Raw genomic sequence first — 20960 nt, 5'->3', positions numbered from 1 at the left:
GGAACAACCTCACCTGGATACACCTGCCTGGGGAGAGTTTCAGTAGGGGGGGGACTATTGGAAAAGGAGGGAGGGTTGGTGGATTAGGGGGGTATGGTGAGCTTGTGGGCAGCATATTTTGCTCACGATCAGCATTTTTAGGGTCAGAAACAGTGTAGTATACATGTTCATGATCAATATCTTCCTCCCCCCTTCCCATCCAGGTCCTGAGACAGCTCCAGCAGGGTCTGTTTAAGTGCTACTCGGTGGCGTTCGAGAAGAGCGGTGCCGTGTCGGACGCCAAGATCACGCCGCACACGCTGAACTTCGTCAAGAAGCTGGTGAGCACTTTTGGCGTGGGGCTGGAGAACGTCTCCAACGTTTCCACCATGTTCTCCAGCGCGGCGTCCGAGTCGCTCGCCCGCCGAGCCCAGGCCACCGCTCAGGACCCGGTCTTCCAGAAGATGAAGGGACAGTTCACCACAGGTACACACTGCTCTAACCTCATGTAGTTTGTTACTTCTGCTAGGTTAATTATTTCCCTATTATTGATTTTATTTTTAAGAAATATAACTCACTTTTGGAGTCTTACTAACAGTGTTGACCCATAGGAGTGTAGGGGTAAATCTCAAATCACCCCCTATTCCTTATGCAGGGCTCATTCTAGCCATAGTCAGACATAACCAAGCTGCCAGATGTAGCCACGCTCTGTGTGCATCAGCAGGCCAGGGTTATTTTTCACCAGGCAGAAACAACAGAACAGTGGTGTTCCGGAACGTAATTGGGGCTTCTGAACCAGATGATTTGATTTAATGGAGGGCTGACGTATGTGTGTGCGTGTTTGCTGGGCTGGTTTGGGGTGTTGATTACACAGGCATTACACAGCTCTGCTAATCCAACCCACTGACTTGCCCTCCAGGCCTGTTTAGCGGTCATTTGGGTACATACAGGCACAGCATGTGGAGAAGATCAAAACGGTGCTTACTGGTACTGCAGCTCCAATGAGAGTTCAGTTTGAACTGAAGGATGTTTAATAGCTGTAAGAGAAACTATTGAAAAACTGCAGGCATTTTTTATTGTGGCCTTTGTATTTGACCTCAGCAACTGTTGTAACTCAAATCATCAGCCTACCACATACTGTTTCATAACAATACCTTGGAAACAGTTATGCAGATGTTAATTTGAATCATGAAGCGCTCCGTTTATCTCTCGTGTGCATGTTAGTCAGCGACCCATGAGACAGACCCTCATCCTCCTGAGTATTTATTTATATTCTACTTAGGAATGCAACAGACAGACAGGTGCAGACTGGCCCACATAGAGACATTTCTAAAAAACAAATTCTTATTTTTTGGAAATAGTACGTTAACCCCCAGGTTTAACCACAGTTCAGTTCCCTGGCCACTGGTTTAAATTAAGAATCTCTGCTGCAACCTCCAACTCCTTCCCTGTATCCACACAACCCTCCTCTCCTCTGGCTCTCTTCTCAACACTGTATGACTGAGTGCACACAGAGCTGCTCATTCCCTGGCCTCCCTCTGTTCCCCCTCTTTTCCACTTCTGTTTTCCCCTCCACCAGACTGGAGAGGCTAGCTGAGCTAATGTGTCTGGCTACGGTACTGCATGTTGACTGGGCAGGGAGAGGGAGAGGGGCTAGCTGGGCTAATGTGTCTGGCTACGGTACTGCATGTTGACTGGGCAGGGAGAGGGAGAAAGGCTAGCTGGGCTAATGTGTCTGGCGAAGGTACTGCATGTTGACTGGGCAGGGAGAGGGAGAGAGGCTAGCTGGGCTAATGTGTCTGGCTATAGTACTGCATGTCGACTGGGCAGGGAGAGGGAGAAAGGCTAGCTGGGCTAATGTGTCTGGCTATAGTACTGCATGTCGACTGGGCAGGGAGAGGGAGAGAGGCTAGCTGGGCTAATGTGTCTGGCTATAGTACTGCATGTCGACTGGGCAGGGAGAGGGAGAGAGGGCCAGAGGATAGAGAGCGAGAGAATGAAAATAAAATACAAAAGAGGGAAAGATAATTGAGTAATGGAGAAATTGAAAATTAGGAACACGAGCCTATGAGAGAGATGGAAAGCGGTAGAAGGGGAGCGTGTGGCATTCATTCATGTTACCAGATGTGTGGGTACTGGGTGCCAGCTGTGTTGGCTCGGCCAGGCGTCACCGGAGCTCCGACTCACAGGGTGCCTGCCGTCGCTCCCCAGCTGTACCCACGCCAACCGAGCGCCGCAGAGAAACCCGACAAGCCTCCGGAGCGGAACAAACAGGGTTTACAGCCCCGCACTTCTGCTGCTGCCGAGCAGCCAACCTCGCTGCGTTACCCACTCCCTCCCTCGCTTACCCTGGGTTTGTGGGCCGGAAAATCTGTGTTTATGTGCACACACATAACATTAGTCAGAGGGGACTGGGGGGGGGCATTCAAATCCAATTATGGGGAATGCTCTTTGCACGAGGTACTGTTTTCTAAATGGATTCACTCCAAAGCTCTCTGCTTGTCAGATCCCTGGAAAAAAAATATTTTAAATAACTTCACTGTTCACAGCAGCCAGCGCATGTTTTCAGCTACAATATTTTCACCTATCTCTGTCAGGCTCTCAAACTACAGTACATTGGCCACATGGCATGTGAATGCTCTTGAGTTTTTCAAACAATTTTCACACTGAAATAACTTTTGCTGTAAAAGGACATTTTACTTGGCTATGAGAAACACTCTGATAGGATTTTCTTATTTTGTCTGATGGGTTGTGCAGGTGAACATACAGGAATAAGTCTCCCTGCACTGAATCTACCGGACTCTAAACATTTTCTATTTTTATCAATAACAAATATAGCAGTTCAACACACAATCACACCAGTAGCCTTCTGCACCACTGTTGTTGTATGAGACTGATTGGCTCTGAGGTCCAGACAGCCAACCAGTGGCCATCCAGCCGTTACATCTATTGCTGAACAAACCACTGAGTATAACTCACCTGAGACTTCCTGCTGCTGCGATAAAGTCTAGGGGCTATTTATAGAGACGGACCACCGACCACTGTGGTTCTCTGGGTATGAGGGGGTGGGAGGGGGGCAGGGAGAGGGCAGTGAAAGAGGGAGAGTTACATGCCTCCTAGTGTTCCAGTCTCCGGTCAGGGAGAAGGTAGCTGTTTTAGGAGACTATGGATCAGAGAGAAGGGGGCTTGTTGTTCACAGAAGCATGAGATGACTGATCAGCGGTCAGTGAAAAGAGGAACTGAAATAGCCCTCCTCCTTACTTCTGCTCTGACTCAGTTTCTACTATATGGCCAAGCTCCAATGTGTCAAAATGTGTTATATTTTCAGCTCTCCTATTATTTCCTATTTTTACATCATAAAACAATTGAGATGGTAATGCATTCTTGTAAAATGAAGACAGCCACAGTTCATGTATTCTATTTGTAGGTTATATATACTTTTATGCTGCTGAATCATTGGCAATTCAATACGACTAGCCTAATTCCCCGTTTCCCCTAGGATAGCAAACAGCAGGCAGGTAAAATGATGCTACGAAGGAACATTGGATTAAAAAAATAAAAAAGGTTTATTTAAAGTTTAAGAGTTCACTCCGAAAGAGGTTTGAAATGGCAAGGCCTTTCATTCTCTGATACACTTTCATGGTTTCATTACAACAAGCAGAGCACAACAGGCTTGTAATAATGGAGCAGGTTTGTACCTGTTTGATAAAGATGTCCTGGGGCCATCACCGTGGCTCCCTTTCTGCTTGCACCTTTTGTTCTACCGTTCCCTCCCAAGAATATGCACAATGTCAGTTGTGTCTTGAATATGAAATGTAAACCCTTGTGATTGTATCAGTAGACTAGCTCCATGGGGGACTGGGTGGAAAACGTACAGCACTTTGGTTGATATGGCAACGAAGCGCTTATTTCTGCCTCTTACGCATTGGTTATTTTCAGTCTCAGCTTTGCTGTCATTGGTCATTTATCTTATTGCCTTATTTCCATCTGTTAATCTGACCATTTTTGATTTCTCTTTGACCCTTAATAGATAAACCATTTGAACACAAACTTTGAATTTCATAGTTGTCAGTCTAGGCTTTTGTGTTGGCTTCCTTCTAATCTAACAGGTTGTCTACCTCCACTTAATAATAACCTCCTGCTGGTCATCTGTCTCCATGCAGACTTTGACTTCAGCGTGCCTGGCTCCATGAAGCTCCACAACCTCATCTCTAAGCTCAAGAAGTGGATCAAGATCCTGGAGGCCAAGACCAAGCAGCTGCCCAAGTTCTTCCTGATCGAGGAGAAGTGCCGCTTCCTTAGCAACTTCTCAGCCCAGACCGCCGAGGTGGAGATCCCTGGGGAGTTCCTCATGCCCAAACCCACACACTATTACATCAAGATCGCACGGTGAGGAGGGTGCACGTTTATATAGAAAGTATTTGCACACACAAGTGTTACACATCCATTACCTCCAGGTACTAACTGTGTGTCTCGTTTCCTTCAGGTTCATGCCCAGAGTGGAGATAGTCCAGAAACACAACACGGCAGCACGACGTCTCTACATCAGAGGTCACAATGGGAAGATCTACCCCTACCTGGTGATGAACGATGCCTGTCTGACTGAGTCCCGCAGGGAGGAGAGGGTCCTGCAGCTACTGAGGCTGCTCAACCCCTGTCTGGAGAAGAGGAAGGAGACCACCAAGAGACACCTCTTCTTTACTGGTATGACACACACTGGGTTAGCTCTCTCCACCGTCTCTAGTCTCAGACCATCAAGAGACACCTCTTCTTTACTGGTATGACACACACTGGGTTAGCTCTCTCCACCGTCTCTAGTCTCAGACCATCAAGAGACACCTCTTCTTTACTGGTATGACACACACTGGGTTAGCTCTCTCCACCGTCTCTAGTCTCAGACCATCAAGAGACACCTCTTCTTTACTGGTATGACACACACTGGGCTAGCTCTCTCCACCGTCTCTAGTCTCAGACCATCAAGAGACACCTCTTCTTTACTGGTATGACACACACTGGGCTAGCTCTCTCCACCGTCTCTAGTCTCAGACCATCAAGATACACCTCTTCTTTACTGGTATGACACACACTGGGCTTAGCTCTCTCCACCGTCTCTAGTCTCAGACCATCAAGAGACACCTCTTCTTTACTGGTATGACACACACTGGGCTAGCTCTCTCCACCGTCTCTAGTCTCAGACCATCAAGAGACACCTCTTCTTTACTGGTATGACACACACTGGGCTAGCTCTCTCCACCGTCTCTAGTCTCAGACCATCAAGATACACCTCTTCTTTACTGGTATGACACACACTGGGCTAGCTCTCTCCACCGTCTCTAGTCTCAGACCATCAAGAGACACCTCTTCTTTACTGGTATGACACACACTGGGCTAGCTCTCTCCACCGTCTCTAGTCTCAGACCATCAAGAGACACATTATTCCTGGGACAACTCTCTGGACTATTGTTTTACGTCTGTCTGGTCTCCTTCTCTGTCCTCTGCTCTTTCATATATCATTCTACAGGCGTGTCTGATCTCTCCTTCCCTTTCCTCTCTGACTCTCCTCTTTCATATATCATTCTACAGGTCTGTCTGGTCTCCTTCCCTTTCCTCTCTGACTCTCCTCTTTCATATCATTCTACAGGTCTGTCTGGTCTCCTTCCCTTTCCTCTCTGACTCTCCTCTTTCATATCATTCTACAGGTCTGTCTGGTCTTTCCTTCCCTTTCCTCTGACTCTGCTCTTTCATATATCATTCTACAGGTCTGTCTGGTCTCTCCTTCCCTTTCCTCTCTGACTCTGCTCATTCATATATCATTCTACAGGTCTGTCTGGTCTTTCCTCTCTGACTCTCCTCTTTCATATCATTCTACAGGTCTGTTTCTCTCATTTTCTTCTTGGCAGGCCAGTTTTCTTGACAGGCAGTCTAAAAATCTCCTCTCTGTGTATCTTGGGCTCTCAACCCAGGAATAGAGAATTCAAGGAGCGAGTAGAAATGTCAAGTGTAGCTCAGTCTAAACTGTTTTTCCAAGGGCATGTCTATACAGTCCGATAAGGCAGGCGGGTGATGTTTAAATCCTAGCAACCTCTTTAGTTGTACTGTACATGTCGTTTTATTTAAAGAAAAATATGGCAGAGGAGAGAGGAATGGGAGAAATGAAATTGAGGTGAATTGTCGACATGTGTCAGGGCAGAGAATGTCAGTGAGTGAATGAAATAAGATGCAAGGTTATTCCCACGGGAGGCTGGCTGGGAGATTGAATCTAAATTGCCTTTCTGTGATTGATTTATCAGTAGTATGGTGAACCACTTCCAGGTCAGAGGTCAAGGGCATCCTCATGGGGGGGCTACATTCTTCTGGTCTGATGACCTAAAGAAGTGCATTTCAAAATAGAATAAGAGGGCTCATGTCTTTCCTTTCATCTGATCTGAAGAGATTGGATAGACATATAGAGAGAGATTGGAGAGACTGAGTATACAAAACTTTAGGAACACCTTCCCAATATTGAGTTGCACAACCCCTTTTGCCATCAGAACAGCGTCAGTTCATTGGGGCATGGACTCTACAAGGTGTCGAAAGCATTCCACAGGGCTACTGGCCCATGTTGACTCCAATGCTTCCCACAGTTGTCAAGTTGGCTGGATGTTCTTTGGGTGGTGGACCATTCTTGTTAAACAAGGGAAACTGTTGCGTGTGAAAAACCCAATAGCGTTGCAGTTCTCAACACACTCAAACCTATGCGCCTGGCACCTACTACCATGCCCCGTTCAAAGGCACTTAACTTGTCTTGCCCACTCACCCTCTGAATGGCACACATGCACAATTCATGTCTCAAGTCTTAAAAATCCTCCCCTTCATCTACACTGAAGTGGATTTAACAAGTGACTTCAATAAGGGATAATAGCTTTTACCTGGTCAGTCTGTCATGGAAAGAGCAGGTGTTCTTAATGTTTGGTACACTCATTGTAAATTAGATAGATGGGTTATACATTAGAGGGGGATGGGAGAGACTCGCTCGCTCTCTCTCACAATCCCATTGTATACACAATTTCCTTTCCTGTCCTCCCCCAGTTTTCCTCCCATCCAGATGTTTGCCCACTCTCCCTCTCAGCGACTGATTGGGTTGTTTAAGAGGGAATGTGGACTTCTGTGGTCCCTCTACTCATTCCCTCTAAGTGAAATGTGTTCGGTTGGTGGTTTACCATGTTATGTAAATGTTTCCGTGGGTGTGATTTACATTCCAGGTTCTGTCCTCTGAACCTCTAGTAACCCTAGTGTTACCTCTTGTGTTGACACATCTTAGGTCAGATATGTAGACCTGTTGTGCAGTGTTGGGTGTACTAGTTTACTTTACACAGTGTATTGACATGAAGATGGCTTGTTTTGCCTTGGAAAATGTAGATGTTTAGTATTGCATTGTTGTATTGAGGTGGCTTTCTCTCTCCCTCTCTCGTCCTCCAAGGTTAGGTTGTATACAGTGTATGGATGTGTGTAATCAGTTTACCATGTTATTAAATTGTGCTTACTCTCCCCCTTCCTATCTCTCCAGTCCCCAGGGTGGTAGCTGTGTCTCCTCAGATGCGTCTGGTAGAGGACAACCCATCATCTCTGTCTCTGGTGGAGATCTATAAGCAACGCTGTGCCAAGAAAGGCATTGAGCACGACAACCCCATCTCACGCTACTACGACCGCCTGGCTACTGTACAGGCTAGAGGCACACAGGCCAGCCACCAGGTACTGTCTGGAACATACGCATGGAGACACACATACAACGGCTGTCTGGCTACTGTACAGACCAGTGGCACACTGGCCAGCCACCAGGTACTGTCTGGAACACACACACACTCCCTCTGACTCTAACCTCCCCTGTCCCCACCAGGTGCTGCGTGACATTCTGAAGGAGGTGCAGGGGAACATGGTACCTCGCAGCATGCTGAGGGAGTGGGCGTTACACACCTTCCCCAACGCTACAGACTACTGGACCTTCAGAAAGATGTTCACCATCCAGCTGTCTCTCATCGGCCTGGCTGAATTCATGTTACACCTCAACCGCCTCAACCCTGAGATGCTGCAAATAGCACAGGTAGGGGGAGAGCGACGAGCACACACACCTGGACATACAGACACGTGCATGCACACACACTAGGGCTTGGTGACATATCACGATTTTTCAAGTCTTGATGGTATTTTATGCCTTTTAATAATAAGAGCTCTGAATATGCTTTACGGGTAGTTCATGACCCCAGGGTGGCAACGCATACATTCTAAATTATTTCAATGGGTCTTTCTCCATTCTGATTGGTTTATACTGTTCAATCCAACTTCATTTCCACACTGCCACACAGGGCTGCATGATACTGGCAAAAAAACTAGGCCTAGTTAACTGGTGAACTGTTTGAGTCATAGAAATATAATGATAAAATATAGTTTATATGTAGTGGGCAGCGCCTTGATACATTGTTTTGACATGACAACGAATGAATAAGCCAGGGAGGAATTATTGAGAGGGTAGGAAGCAAAGTGTTGGTCAGTGTTTCCAAGGGACCCTAATTCGATGTTACATTACATGTTTTCTTACCTTATGTAGCTAGTGAACATTCATGCTTTGCCTAGTCCTCTCTGATTTAAAAGATTATGTGATTGAGCAACTGCTCTCCATTGAGTGACAAGGGCAGGGCAGGGCAGGGCATGCAGCAGGAGAGGGAGAAAGATGACTCGAGAAGCAAACCGCTAACCATAAAAATGGACATTACATTCGCCGGAGTTTCATATCACATTTTTCCAAACCAAACATTGAAATACAGTTATGGAAGGAAAAGTCAAAAAAATTAAACCGCCCAACCCTAACACACACGGATAAACGCATACTCACACTCATAAAAGCGTACACACACACACCTAACCCAGCCAAGGACACGTGGCGAAGGGAATTTGAAGCAGTCTGTCAAAGGATGATTCATGTCAAGGAGACTAATTCAGTATGGAGATGTTCCTCCTTAGATTCATTAGAGATGCGCATCGCTCTGACTGGTAATATGCATGACTTCCTCTCTATGACATCAATGCACCCCTGTCAGTCAGTGAGCCTCTATGGGACGATGCTGTTTTGACAGTCAGTCTTATTCCGACTCTTTGCTCTGCTATCAGAGACCATTCAATATAAAGAGCCCAGAGTGTGTGTCGCACCAGAGCAGTGGTACACACACACGCGCACACGGGCCTTTCGGCGGGCAGAGAGTATATCTCTGAAAGTCATTATTAAAGATGATTGTGTGGAACAGACGGACAGCCTCCTCTCCTTTCCCCTCTCCTCTTCTATGATCTGCTGACAGGCGTTTCACTGGGCAGCTAAGCGGACGCATTAAGCCCCCTCTCTGCCTGTTCCACGCCATAGATCCCATTAGCCACAGGCAGGATTACACGCACGCACACACGCGCATGCACGCACACTGACACCAGCATATCAAGGACATTACTGACATGTGTAACCACTAGCCTAGCCCTAATAAACACTCCAATAACCCCATATTTTACCCCTAGAATAGTCAGCTTTTCTAACATAGTGCATTGAGATGGTTTGGCCTCTGCCTGCCCCCATCCTCAGAGTATGGATTGTAATGTCACCTCCCTCGTATTGTTGACTCAGTCTATTGATACAGCATCAAAGTGGATTAGCAGTCACCTGTTAATGTGTTATTATTCAGGACCCTGCCTCAGTCTGGAGCCAGAGAAGTTTCTCTCTGAGCTTCTCTGATCCTCCGGGGGTCTAGCGTCTAACCCTGTTGGGGGAAAAAAAACTCAAATGAAATGCTTTTGCCATAAAGCTGTCATAAGCACATTCACTTTCTCCCATAAACAGCTTATCTTCCCAGAATGCTCTTTGCTCTTCATACGGGTCCCTCTTTACACAAACGCAGGCTTAAAGACAAAGTCCTGCTGTATATACTTAACTCGACAGAGAAAGAGGGATGGAGGGATTATGGATGTGCTTGGGGTGATATGTTGTTTTATGGTGCTCTGTCTACGGCAGATCAATAAAAGCAGCCATTTTGTAGTTAAACACTTTACTGGAAGGCAGCTGTATCCTGTCCATGGGTTCTATACAGGAGAAACATGTCCATAGAGAATACCTCAGGAGAATGTTTATAGATGACTTGTCATAGTGATTGTACATGGTGGAATCCAGACTGGAATCTGCAGTGCATTCAGAAAGTTTTCAGACCCCTTGACTTTTTGCACATTTTGTTAGGTAACAGCCTTATTCTAAAATGGATGAAATTGTCGTCGTCCCCACATCAATCTACACACAATACCCCACAATGACAAAGAAAAAACAGGTTTTTAGACATTTGCAAATGTTGTTGTTGAAATATCACATTTTACATCAGTATTCAGAACCTTTACTCTGTACTTTGTTGACGCACCTTTGTCAGCGATTACAGTCTTGAGTCTTCTTGGGTATGACGCTACAAGCTTGGCACACCTGTATTTGGGGAATTTCTCTGCAGATCTGCTCAAGCTCTGTCAGGTTGGATGGGGAGCGTTGCTGCACAGCTATTTTTAGGTCTCTCTAGAGATGTTTGATCATGTTCAAGTCTGGGATCTGGCTGGGCCACTCAAGGACATTCATAGATATGTCCTGAAGCGACTTCTGCATTGTCTTGCCTGTGTGTTTAGGGTTGTTGTCCTGTTAGACTGGGGCGAAGGTACACCTGAGGTCCTGAGCGCTCTGGAGCTGGTTTTCATCAAAGACTTTGCTCAATTAATCTTTCCCTCGATCCTGACCAGGCTCCCAGTCCCTGCTGCTGAAAAACATCCCCACAGCATGATGCTAAATCTGTTTTTTGCTTTGTCATTATGGAGTATTGTGTGTAGATTGACTAGGAACATTTTTAATTTAATCCATTTTAGAATAAGGCTGTAATTAACAAAATGTGGAAAAGGTTTACAAATGCAGTGTATGAGGCAATATCAGGAAGTGTAGACACACACACACACACACACACACACACACACACACACACACACACACACACACACACACACACACACACACACTGATCCTAACCATTATACTTCTCTCCTCCAACAGGACACGGGGAAGCTCAATGTGTCTTACTTCCGCTTCGACATCAACGATGCCACTGGTGATCTGGACGCCAACCGGCCCGTGCCCTTCCGTCTGACGCCCAACATCTCAGAGTTCTTGACCACCATTGGCGTCTCTGGCCCCCTCACCGCCTCCATGATCGCTGTGGCACGCTGCTTTGCTCAACCAAACTTCAAGGTAAGCACACACACCTGTTGTACAACAGCAAATTACTTTCATGGTTTGTTAGCTATGTTTATTGGACAAAAATAATGAATCGGCATATTACAGTTTAAATTGAAATCATGGTTGGTGAGAATTATCCTTTATCATTGGTAGACCACTACTGTGCACCATGTAGAACTCACTGGTAGAACCATACACTTGAATTAAGTTTACAGTTGAATTAAGTTCAATTCTTGTCTTAATTTAGACACTATAATTCTTGATGGATGTTATTCTGTGTGGGTATTTTACATCCCACAAATGTAAACTTGGAGGGAAATTCACTGAGGCGTATCAAAACAACAGCCTCTCAGCCTCAGTCCCAGCTGTGGCAGGAGGAGGGCTGTATATCTAAGTTGGTCCTCTAATGATAGGGCATCAGGCAGGCAGCTATATGTCTATGTATAGCTTCACCCTGTAGCTACAGCCAGAGAGGGGCTGCTTCCTTCAGGAGGTGAACAAACTGGGATGTTGAAGACGGGGCTTTTGGATGGAGGGCGTGCAGAGAGCTAGAAATACACACACACACAGAGCTGGAGATGTATCCCAGAGGCCACTGCTTTCTTTGGTGGGGGGGGCAGAGCGGTGGTTACACATACTTACTGGGAGAAGAGATGGTTGTTCTGACAAGCAGGCCCTCAACACACCATAAAGTGTGCACAATGAGTGGAGAAGACCGAGTACGCAGCTAGGTGGTTAGCTAGTATTGTGGTCTCTGTATAGTTTATATGGCTGCTGTGTCTAGCCCTACCCAACATGGCGAGTTAACAATACACCGTGGTTTCACAGTATCTCATGGTTCCTGAATTAGTATCAATTCATAGTTCGGTTCCCATAAATAGTCTTGCTAGAGTGCAAGGTGCATTTGTCTGCTCTCCATCATTCTCTGTTCTCTCCTCTCCTTCTCCCCCACTAGGTGGATGGCATCCTGAAGGCGGTGCTCCGTGACGAGATCATCGCGTGGCACAAGAAGACCCAGGAGGACACGTCCATGCCCCTGTCCCCAGCAGGCCAGCCTGAGAACATGGACTCCCAGCAGCTAGTGTCCCTGGTGCAGAAGGCTGTGACGGCCATCATGACCAGGCTCCACAACCTGGCCCAGTTCGAGGGAGGGGAGTCAAAGGTCAACACCCTGGTGGCTGCTGCCAACAGCCTGGACAACCTCTGTCGCATGGACCCTGCCTGGCACCCCTGGCTATAAGGGGGGAGAGGAGATGCCTGGCAGCCCTGGTTGTGAGGGGGAGAAGAGAGGGGGGAAAGATTAAGAAGACAATGGACATGATAAAACCTATGAAATGAGGGGGTTCTAATGCACATTATAAACAGGGTGGTTCGAACCCTTGATGCTGATTGACAGACAGCCGTGGTATATCAGACCTTATACCACGGGTATGACAAAATATTAATTTTTACTGGCCTAATTATGTTGGTGACCAGTTTATAATAGTAATAAGGCACCTCCGTGGTTGGTGGCGTATGTCTAATATACTGAACCGGGGCTACGGGCTGTGTCCAAGCACGCCTCGTTGCGTCATGCATAAGAACTGCCCTAGCTGTGGTATTTTAGCCATATACCACACCTTATTGCTTATGCTGCTCACACAACCATAAGATGTCATCATTGGCCACTGAATAGCGTGACAGGCGCCTTTCACTATTGAGCCACAGAAAAGAGGAAATCATAAGATGTAAACTGGAAGTGAAGAAAATGCTTTTGTCATGTAGAAATGGTTCTGTCAGGTATTATTTTTGAAGAGGGCTTCCTGGTCTCAAGTTGAAAGGATGCAGCGATTTACTGTAGCAAGCAAACAAAGCAAGGGAACGATGTAGCGAAGTTGAGTGCTGCAGAACCAGTCAGGTACCCATGTTATCAGGAAATAGCCTGGTAAAACCAGTCTGGACACGTTCAGTCTTGTTTAACCAGGCTAATCAGGAAACTCACTATGATGGAGAAACTAAGGCACTCGAACCAAACGTAGTCTGAAACATGTTTATTCTGCATCACCTCTCTCTGTACTTGACTTACTGTGTGTTGTGTATATCATCCCTCCATGAAAATGGAACAGTCCAGGGAGTATTGGAGAAAGTACAGTACTGTTTTATAATGTTCATTTTGTGTAGAGGTCATATGATTTTCAGTTGACGTTGTAATAGTCTCAACGAGTCTTTTCTAAGTTTACAAGTTGACTCCTGTGAATCAACGTAATGTTAAACATCTTTTTGAGTTTGTATTATTATTTAAATACCAAATTATGTGTTTGACATTTTTTTATATATCCCTAAAAAATGTAGAATATAATGCTCTTGTGAATAATTATGCTGTGACATTCCTTTTCACTGCCTGGAGTGTGTGTACTGTACAATGTCCGAGCTACTCAAAAGCCATTTTTACTTTAGGTTTTCGTTCTATTGCAGCTGTCAGAAGTCTAGATGAGGATATTTTTTTTAACGCTAATTGAATTCCCTTTAGCACAACTGTCTTGCACTCAAGCGTTCAGGTTCAAGACTGTACTCCGTAAGCAGTATCTATACATACAGCATCTCTGTAGTAGCCTATATGGGCTACACTGACATGTTTTTTGTATGCGTTATCCCCCATTTTTTGTAAAGGTACAGTGCTTTTCAACTAACTGAAGGATTGTTACCTCCTGCCTTGTAAATATGCATTTTGTTTTAATAAAATGCTCTTTTAAATAATTTCCATTTTCTGGAGACCCTTGTTTGTGTGTCGCCATTCAATTTCACAGTGCATCTCATACCCATTCAGTTACAATAGAGTTGATGAAATTACACTTCTTTCAGGGAAAAAAAGACCTTGTCTTACATTGCAGTCGCTACCTCTCACATTGCACACATCATGCTTGGCACAAAGGGAGATAAATCAATCGTGCCACACTTGGACAATGTTTTTGTTTTTTTCTATTCTAAATAACAGAAAAATGAAAAGCACTACATTTAGCTGGTCTGCAGTTTCAAGTAAATCCCTGTTAACATTTTGGCTGAGGGCTATGTGGAGGAAGAATAACCTCGTTTGCCTTTTTTTTGTTCCTCTGTGTCTGCCCCCCCTCCTCCCTGCCATGGAATTCCAGGGGAAGACTACTGAGGTGTGGTCAGCCTCCGCCTCTCCCCTGGCGACTGATTTATCCATGTCCATATATCTCAGTATGGTCTGGCCTACGCTGAGTTATACTGTCAGCCTGCTCTCCACACTCATAAACCATGTCTTTAATACTGTAAATGTCTCTTTCTCTCGCTTAATCTCACTCTCTTGTCATCCAACTTCTCTCTGTTGCAGCTCTCTCCCATCTCTCTCTCGCAGTTCACTGTCCCCTTTTATTGTTTCAGACTACCAACCTGCATTTAACAATGATACTTTATGGCAATCTGTTTGGCAGGTTAAAAACAAGTGGGCCTGAAGCAAGAACAGACTGCCACCCAGGCTACCATCGCATCACATGGGGCCTCGCCAGAAAATGTCAAATATGACATCTGAAAGACAGTATACCACCATGTACTGCATGTCCATATATCATGTTTGATATCCCTTTCCAATGGCACGTAAGACTTAACAAACATCTAGGACTCCTTATTGGCCTTTGTAGTTAAGGCATCCATTTCACGCCTCAGGTGTCTCTTCTGATATGAGGCTGGCAGTGAGATATGAAAAACAACAACACACACACACACACACACACACGCACACATCACAACAGAGAGATGTGTTGTATCCTGTGTGCTGTGTAATGGCATGTGTCCTGGCCGGCCTAGGCGTCTGCTGATGTCTAGACTGATACCTGGGAAGAGGATGTGATTGATGCAGACCGGTGGGATTGAAGTGGGGAAGGAAGAAGAGGGAGGGAACATGGTTGCTGGCACTGCCTGGGACTCTAAGGACACACTCAGTGGAATGGAACCTGTCAGGAAGAGCGTCCAGAATTCCCTCTGCTGATATATCCGCAATCTGACAATGGGTGGATGGATAAAGCAAGAAAATAAAACATGTTTTGTGCATTGTTAGATTATCTATTAAAGAATTTTAAGGTGTATATCATGAATATAAAATGTTATAATATTGCAAGTCGACATGTTTTACAATAGTACGGCATTCTTACCCTTTATAGTTCACAGCATACTTACATTGTAGTAATTTAGCAGACACTCGACTTGTTAGCATGCTAACAGATACCCATAGACTTATTCATTGTGCTAACACTAGTTAGCATTGGCTCAGAAATCTACCTCAAACTTCCTTCATACTGGACACAGAGACAGTATGGTATCCAGGAGTTCATCTGACTCTGGGTAAGTAGGCAACGGGCCTGTCTCTGTGTCCAGTAGAGTAGACCAGTCAAGTTATTCCACACTGATCTCGGCAAACCATTTCTACATGGACCTCGCTTTGTGCACGGGGGCATTGTCATGCCGAAATGGGAAAGGGTCTTCCCCAAACTCTTGTCTCTAAGTTGGAAGCACAGAATCGTCTAGAATGTCATTGTATGCTGTAGCATTAAGATTTTCCTTCACTGGAACGAAGGGGCCTAGTCCCAACCATTTCCTCATCCACCAAATTTTACAGTTGGCACTATGCATTGGGGCAGGTAGCATTCTCCTGGCATCCGCCAAACCCAGATTCGTCCGTCGGACTGCCAGATAGTGACGCGTGAATCATCACTCCAGCGAACGCTTTACCAGTGCTCCAAAGTCCAATGGCGGCGAGATTTACACCACTCCAGCTGACGCTTGGCATTGTGCATGGTGGTTTTAGGCTTGTGTGCGGCTGCACAGCCATTTCATGAAGCTCCAGTCGAATTGTTCTTGTGCTGATGTTGCTTCCAGAGGTAGTTTGGAACTCTGTAGTGAGTGTTGCAACCGAGGACAGATTACTTTTACGCGCTTCAGCACTCGGCAGTCCCGTTCTGTGAGCTTGTGTGGCCTACCACATTGCGGCTGAGTCGTTGTTGCTTCTAGACATTTCCACTTCCCAATAACAGCATTTACAGTTGACTGGGGAACTCTAGCAGGGCAGAGATTTGATGAACTGACTGGTTGGAAAGGTGGCATCCTATGCAGTGCCACGTTGAAAGTCATTGAGCTCTTCAGTAAACCATTCTACTACCAATGTTTGTCTATGGCGATTGCATGGCTGTGTGCTCGATTTGATACACCTGTCAGCAACAGGTGTTGCTGAAATAGCCACATACACTAATTTTGATTTGGTGTCCACATACTTTTGTGTATATGGCTACAGTAAATCTGTCTAGTGACAAGGAAAACATCATCCTAATCTGTTTGGATTACTGTAATGCATCATTCAAGATCAGGATGTTATCGCCTGTCATACAGCAGGCCTATGGCTTGATGTAGATCTGAGGGATTTGTTACATCAGCGTCCCAAAAGTGCCCTATTACTTATTAAGTGCACTACTTTTGACCAGAGCCCTATGGGCCCTGCTCAAAAGTAGTACACTAAGGTACTGATCCCCTACCCACTATATAGGGGGATAGGTTTCCATTTGGGAGGCATCCTGTATGTTTTATTTTTATGTTAACAAACATGAATCCAGACATCAGATTATATATCACAGTAGTATTTTTTTCTTTAAATGCCTGTTTTCATCTGAGGAAGATTTGATTCCTGTTCTATGACAGAACACCATTAACACAGCTAATGGAATTCATTAAACATGTTTCCCATGATCCTTCAGGCTATTAGAATTTCACTGTGTCAAACGTCATCTCATCGCACGGTTGTTGAAACCAAGGTTGAAGAATAAATGACATTGTCTGCGTAAAAAATGGGTCGGTGCTGATGATGATTTAAATGTCCATTTCCATTTCATTTCATTCAGTTTGTGACCAGATATTTTCAGTCTTCTGTGAATTAAAATCACATCAACTGTAGTCATTATTTTGGTCATTCACTGACTTCTTCTCTACAGGATCCATTCAGTACATTGCTGTAATGCTTATGCTTCCTGACGGTTTCAGCATCCAATCCCTTGTCCCAAGGTCTGCACACTGTTAGGAACAGTTCATTGATATTCTTGGGCAAGAGAATGAGTGGTATTTTACACTGTACTTCATCACAGCTAGTGCTGTAGTAAAAATCATGGATGATATAAAAAATATATATATTTGGATGAAACCAGATTGAAGTATGATGACAAGTATGAACAATGACTTTTGCTTCTACATCGATAAAGAGTGATCTCCTTCTCCGTGTCAAATGCTTTGATTCAGGAGGCGGGATTATTAAGGGGATAGGGTGACAGCACTCTAATGGTAACATGATATTATCTTACCTAATTTAAAATAAGGTACCACCTGCCTTGTAACCAACATCGGAGAAGTTGTGTTTGCGGATTTTTGTAGCTACAGTGTTTTCAGAAAGTATCCACACCCCTTGACCCTATCCACATTTTCTTGTTCCAGTCTGAATTTAAAATGGGCTAAATTGAGATTTTGTGTCACTGGCTTACACACAATACCGAATTATGTTATTAGAAACATTTGACTAATTAATTAAAAATTAAAAGCTGTAATGTCTTGGAGTCTAAGTATTCAATGCCTTTGTTATGGCCTAAATAAGTTCAGGATTAAACATTTGCATGGATTCACTCTGTGCCATACTGTTTAACATTCTTTTTTTTAAAAGACTAACTCATCTCTGTACCCCACACATACAATTATCTGTAAGGTCCCTCAGTCAAGCAGTGAATTTCAAACACAGATTCAACCACAAACACCAGGGAGGTCTTTGCGGTTTTCCTTTGCCTTGCGAAGAAGGGCACCTATTGGTAGATGGGTAAAAAAGAAAACATCTGACATTTAAATATCCCTTTGAGCATGGTGAAGTTATTAAATACACTTTGTGTGGTGTATCAATACACCCAGTCACTACAAAGATACAGGAGTCCTTCCTAACTCAGTTGCCAGAGAGGAAGGAAACCTCTCTGGGATTTCACCATGAGGCCAATGATGACTTTAAAACAGTTTAATGTCTGTGACAGTTTTCACCTGAGGATGGATCAACAACATACAGTGCCTTGCGAAAGTATTCGGCCCCCTTGAACTTTGCGACCTTTTGCCACATTTCAGGCTTCAAACATAAAGATATAAAACTGTATTTTTTGTGAAGAATCAACAACAAGTGGGACACAATCATGAAGTGGAACGACATTTATTGGATATTTTAAACTTTTTTAAATCAAAAACTGAAAAATTGGGTGTGCAAAATTATTCAGCCCCCTTAAGTTAATACTTTGTAGCGCCACCTTTTGCTGCCTTGGGGTATGTCTCTATCAGTTTTGCACATCGAGAGACTGAATTTTTTTCCCATTCCTCCTTGCAAAACAGCTCGAGCTCAGTGAGGTTGGATGGAGAGCATTTGTGAACAGCAGTTTTCAGTTCTTTCCACAGATTCTCGATTGGATTCAGGTCTGGACTTTGACTTGGCCATTCTAACACCTGGATATGTTTATTTTTTAACCATTTCATTGTAGATTTTGCTTTATGTTTTGGATCATTGTCTTGTTGGAAGACAAATCTCCGTCCCAGTCTCAGGTCTTTTGCAGACTCCATCAGGTTTTCTTCCAGAATGGTCCTGTATTTGGCTCCATCCATCTTCCCATCAATTTTAACCATCTTCCCTGTCCCTGCTGAAGAAAAGCAGGCCCAAACCATGATGATGCCATCACCATGTTTAACAGTGGGGATGGTGTGTTCAGGGTGATGAGCTGTGTTGCTTTTACGCCAAACATAACGTTTTGCATTGTTGCAAAAGTTCAATTTTGGTTTCATCTGACCAGAGCACCTTCTTCCACATGTTTGGTGTGTCTCCCAGGTGGCTTGTGGCAAACTTTAAACAACACTTTTTATGGATATCTTTAAGAAATGGCTTTCTTCTTGCCACTCTTCCATAAAGGCCAGATTTGTGCAATATACGACTGATTGTTGTCCTATGGACAGAGTCTCCCACCTCAGCTGTAGATCTCTGCAGTTCATCCAGAGTGATCATGGGCCTCTTGGCTGCATCTCTGATCAGTCTTCTCCTTGTATGAGCTGAAAGTTTAGAGGGACGGCCAGGTCTTGGTAGATTTGCTGTGGTCTGATACTCCTTCCATTTCAATATTATCGCTTGCACAGTGCTCCTTGGGATGTTTAAAGCTTGGGAAATATTTTTGTATCCAAATCCGGCTTTAAACTTCTTCACAACAGTATCTCGGACCTGCCTGGTGTGTTGCTTGTTCTTCATGATGCTCTCTGCGCTTTTAACGGACCTCTGAGACTATCACAGTGCAGGTGCATTTATACGGAGACTTGATTACACACAGGTGGATTGTATTTATCATCATTAGTCATTTAGGTCAACATTGGATCATTCAGAGATCCTCACTGAACTTCTGGAGAGTGTTTGCTGCACTGAAAGTAAAGGGGCTGAATAATTTTGCACGCCCAATTTTTAAGTTTTTGATTTGTTAAAAAAGTTTGAAATATCCAATAAATGTCGTTCCACTTCATGATCGTGTCCCACTTGTTGATTCTTCACAAAAAAATACAGTTTTATATCTTTATGTTTGAAGCCTGAAATGTGGCAAAAGGTCGCAAAGTTCAAGGGGGCACTGTATTTGCGCCACAATAATAACCTAAATGACAGAGTGAAAAGAAGGAAGGCTTTACAGAAAAGTAATCCAAAACATGCTTCCTGTTTGCAATAAGAAACTAAAATAAAACTGAAAATGTGGCAAAGAAATAAACTTGATGTAATGAGTACACAGCGTTATGTTTGGAGCAAATCCAACAGAACACATCGCTTAGTACCACTCATATTTTCACTGTTGGGTGTCATCAGATATAATTAAAAGTTTACACTTCATCTATGGCAAAGATACTTATGTCGCCCCTTTCATCTGTGTCTGGTGTTAGCTAGTTACCGGCTAGCTAGGTCTTCATCTGTGTCTGGTGTTAGCTAGTTACCGGCGAGCTAGGTCTTCATCTGTGTCTGGTGTTAGCTAGTTACCGGCGAGCTAGGTCTTCATCTGTGTCTGGTGTTAGCTAGTTACTGGCTAGCTGGGTCTTCATCTGTGTCTGGTGTTAGCTAGTTACTGGCTAGCTGGGTCTTCATCTGTGTCTGGTGTTAGCTAGTTACTGGCTAGCTGGGTCTTCATCTGTGTCTGGTGTTAGCTAGTTACTGGCTAGCTGGGTCTTCATCTGTGTCTGGTGTTAGCTAGTTACTGGCTAGCTAGGTATTCATCTGTGTCTGGTGTTAGCTCGTTACTGGCTAGCTAGGTCTTCAGCTAGCATGGAACAAAGGAAGGAGAAGGGTAATTCAAAACTGATACAGTTGTCATGTCAACACATCTGTCAGTGCTGCTGTGAACCGCATCACAAATAGACATGCCAAATGGGAGATATACACTGAGTATACTAAACATCAAATCAAATCAAATCAAATTTATTTATATAGCCCTTCGTACGTCAGCTGATATCTCAAAGTGCTGTACAGAAACCCAGCCTAAAACCCCAAACAGCAAACAATGCAGGTGTAAAAGCACGGTGGCTAGGAAAAACTCCCTAGAAAGGCCAAAACCTAGGAAGAAACCTAGAGAGGAACCGGGCTATGTGGGGTGGCCAGTCCTCTTCTGGCTGTGCCGGGTAGAGATTATAACAG

The 20960-nt window shown here is 44.6% G+C and overlaps 1 protein-coding gene across 1 annotated transcript in view; it reads left to right on the top strand.

Annotated features, from left to right (window-relative positions):
- The window catches only part of LOC124040185 (transformation/transcription domain-associated protein), an 83762-nt gene extending 69775 nt beyond the window's left edge, over window positions 1–13987 (top strand). Inside the window, 7 exon segments of the mRNA XM_046357116.1 lie at window positions 204–465; window positions 4143–4368; window positions 4466–4683; window positions 7526–7710; window positions 7856–8059; window positions 11069–11263; window positions 12207–13987. Of these exon segments, the coding sequence (XP_046213072.1) occupies window positions 204–465; window positions 4143–4368; window positions 4466–4683; window positions 7526–7710; window positions 7856–8059; window positions 11069–11263; window positions 12207–12491 (1575 nt within the window). The 3' untranslated portion in view covers window positions 12492–13987.
- Window positions 13988–20960: the final 6973 nt, after the last annotated feature.

Source organism: Oncorhynchus gorbuscha, linkage group LG07 (genome assembly GCF_021184085.1).
Source record: "Oncorhynchus gorbuscha isolate QuinsamMale2020 ecotype Even-year linkage group LG07, OgorEven_v1.0, whole genome shotgun sequence".
In the NCBI taxonomy this organism is placed as follows: domain Eukaryota; kingdom Metazoa; phylum Chordata; class Actinopteri; order Salmoniformes; family Salmonidae; genus Oncorhynchus; species Oncorhynchus gorbuscha.
Note: the sequence above shows the minus strand (reverse complement) of the source record. Positions and strands in the feature narration are given on the sequence as shown.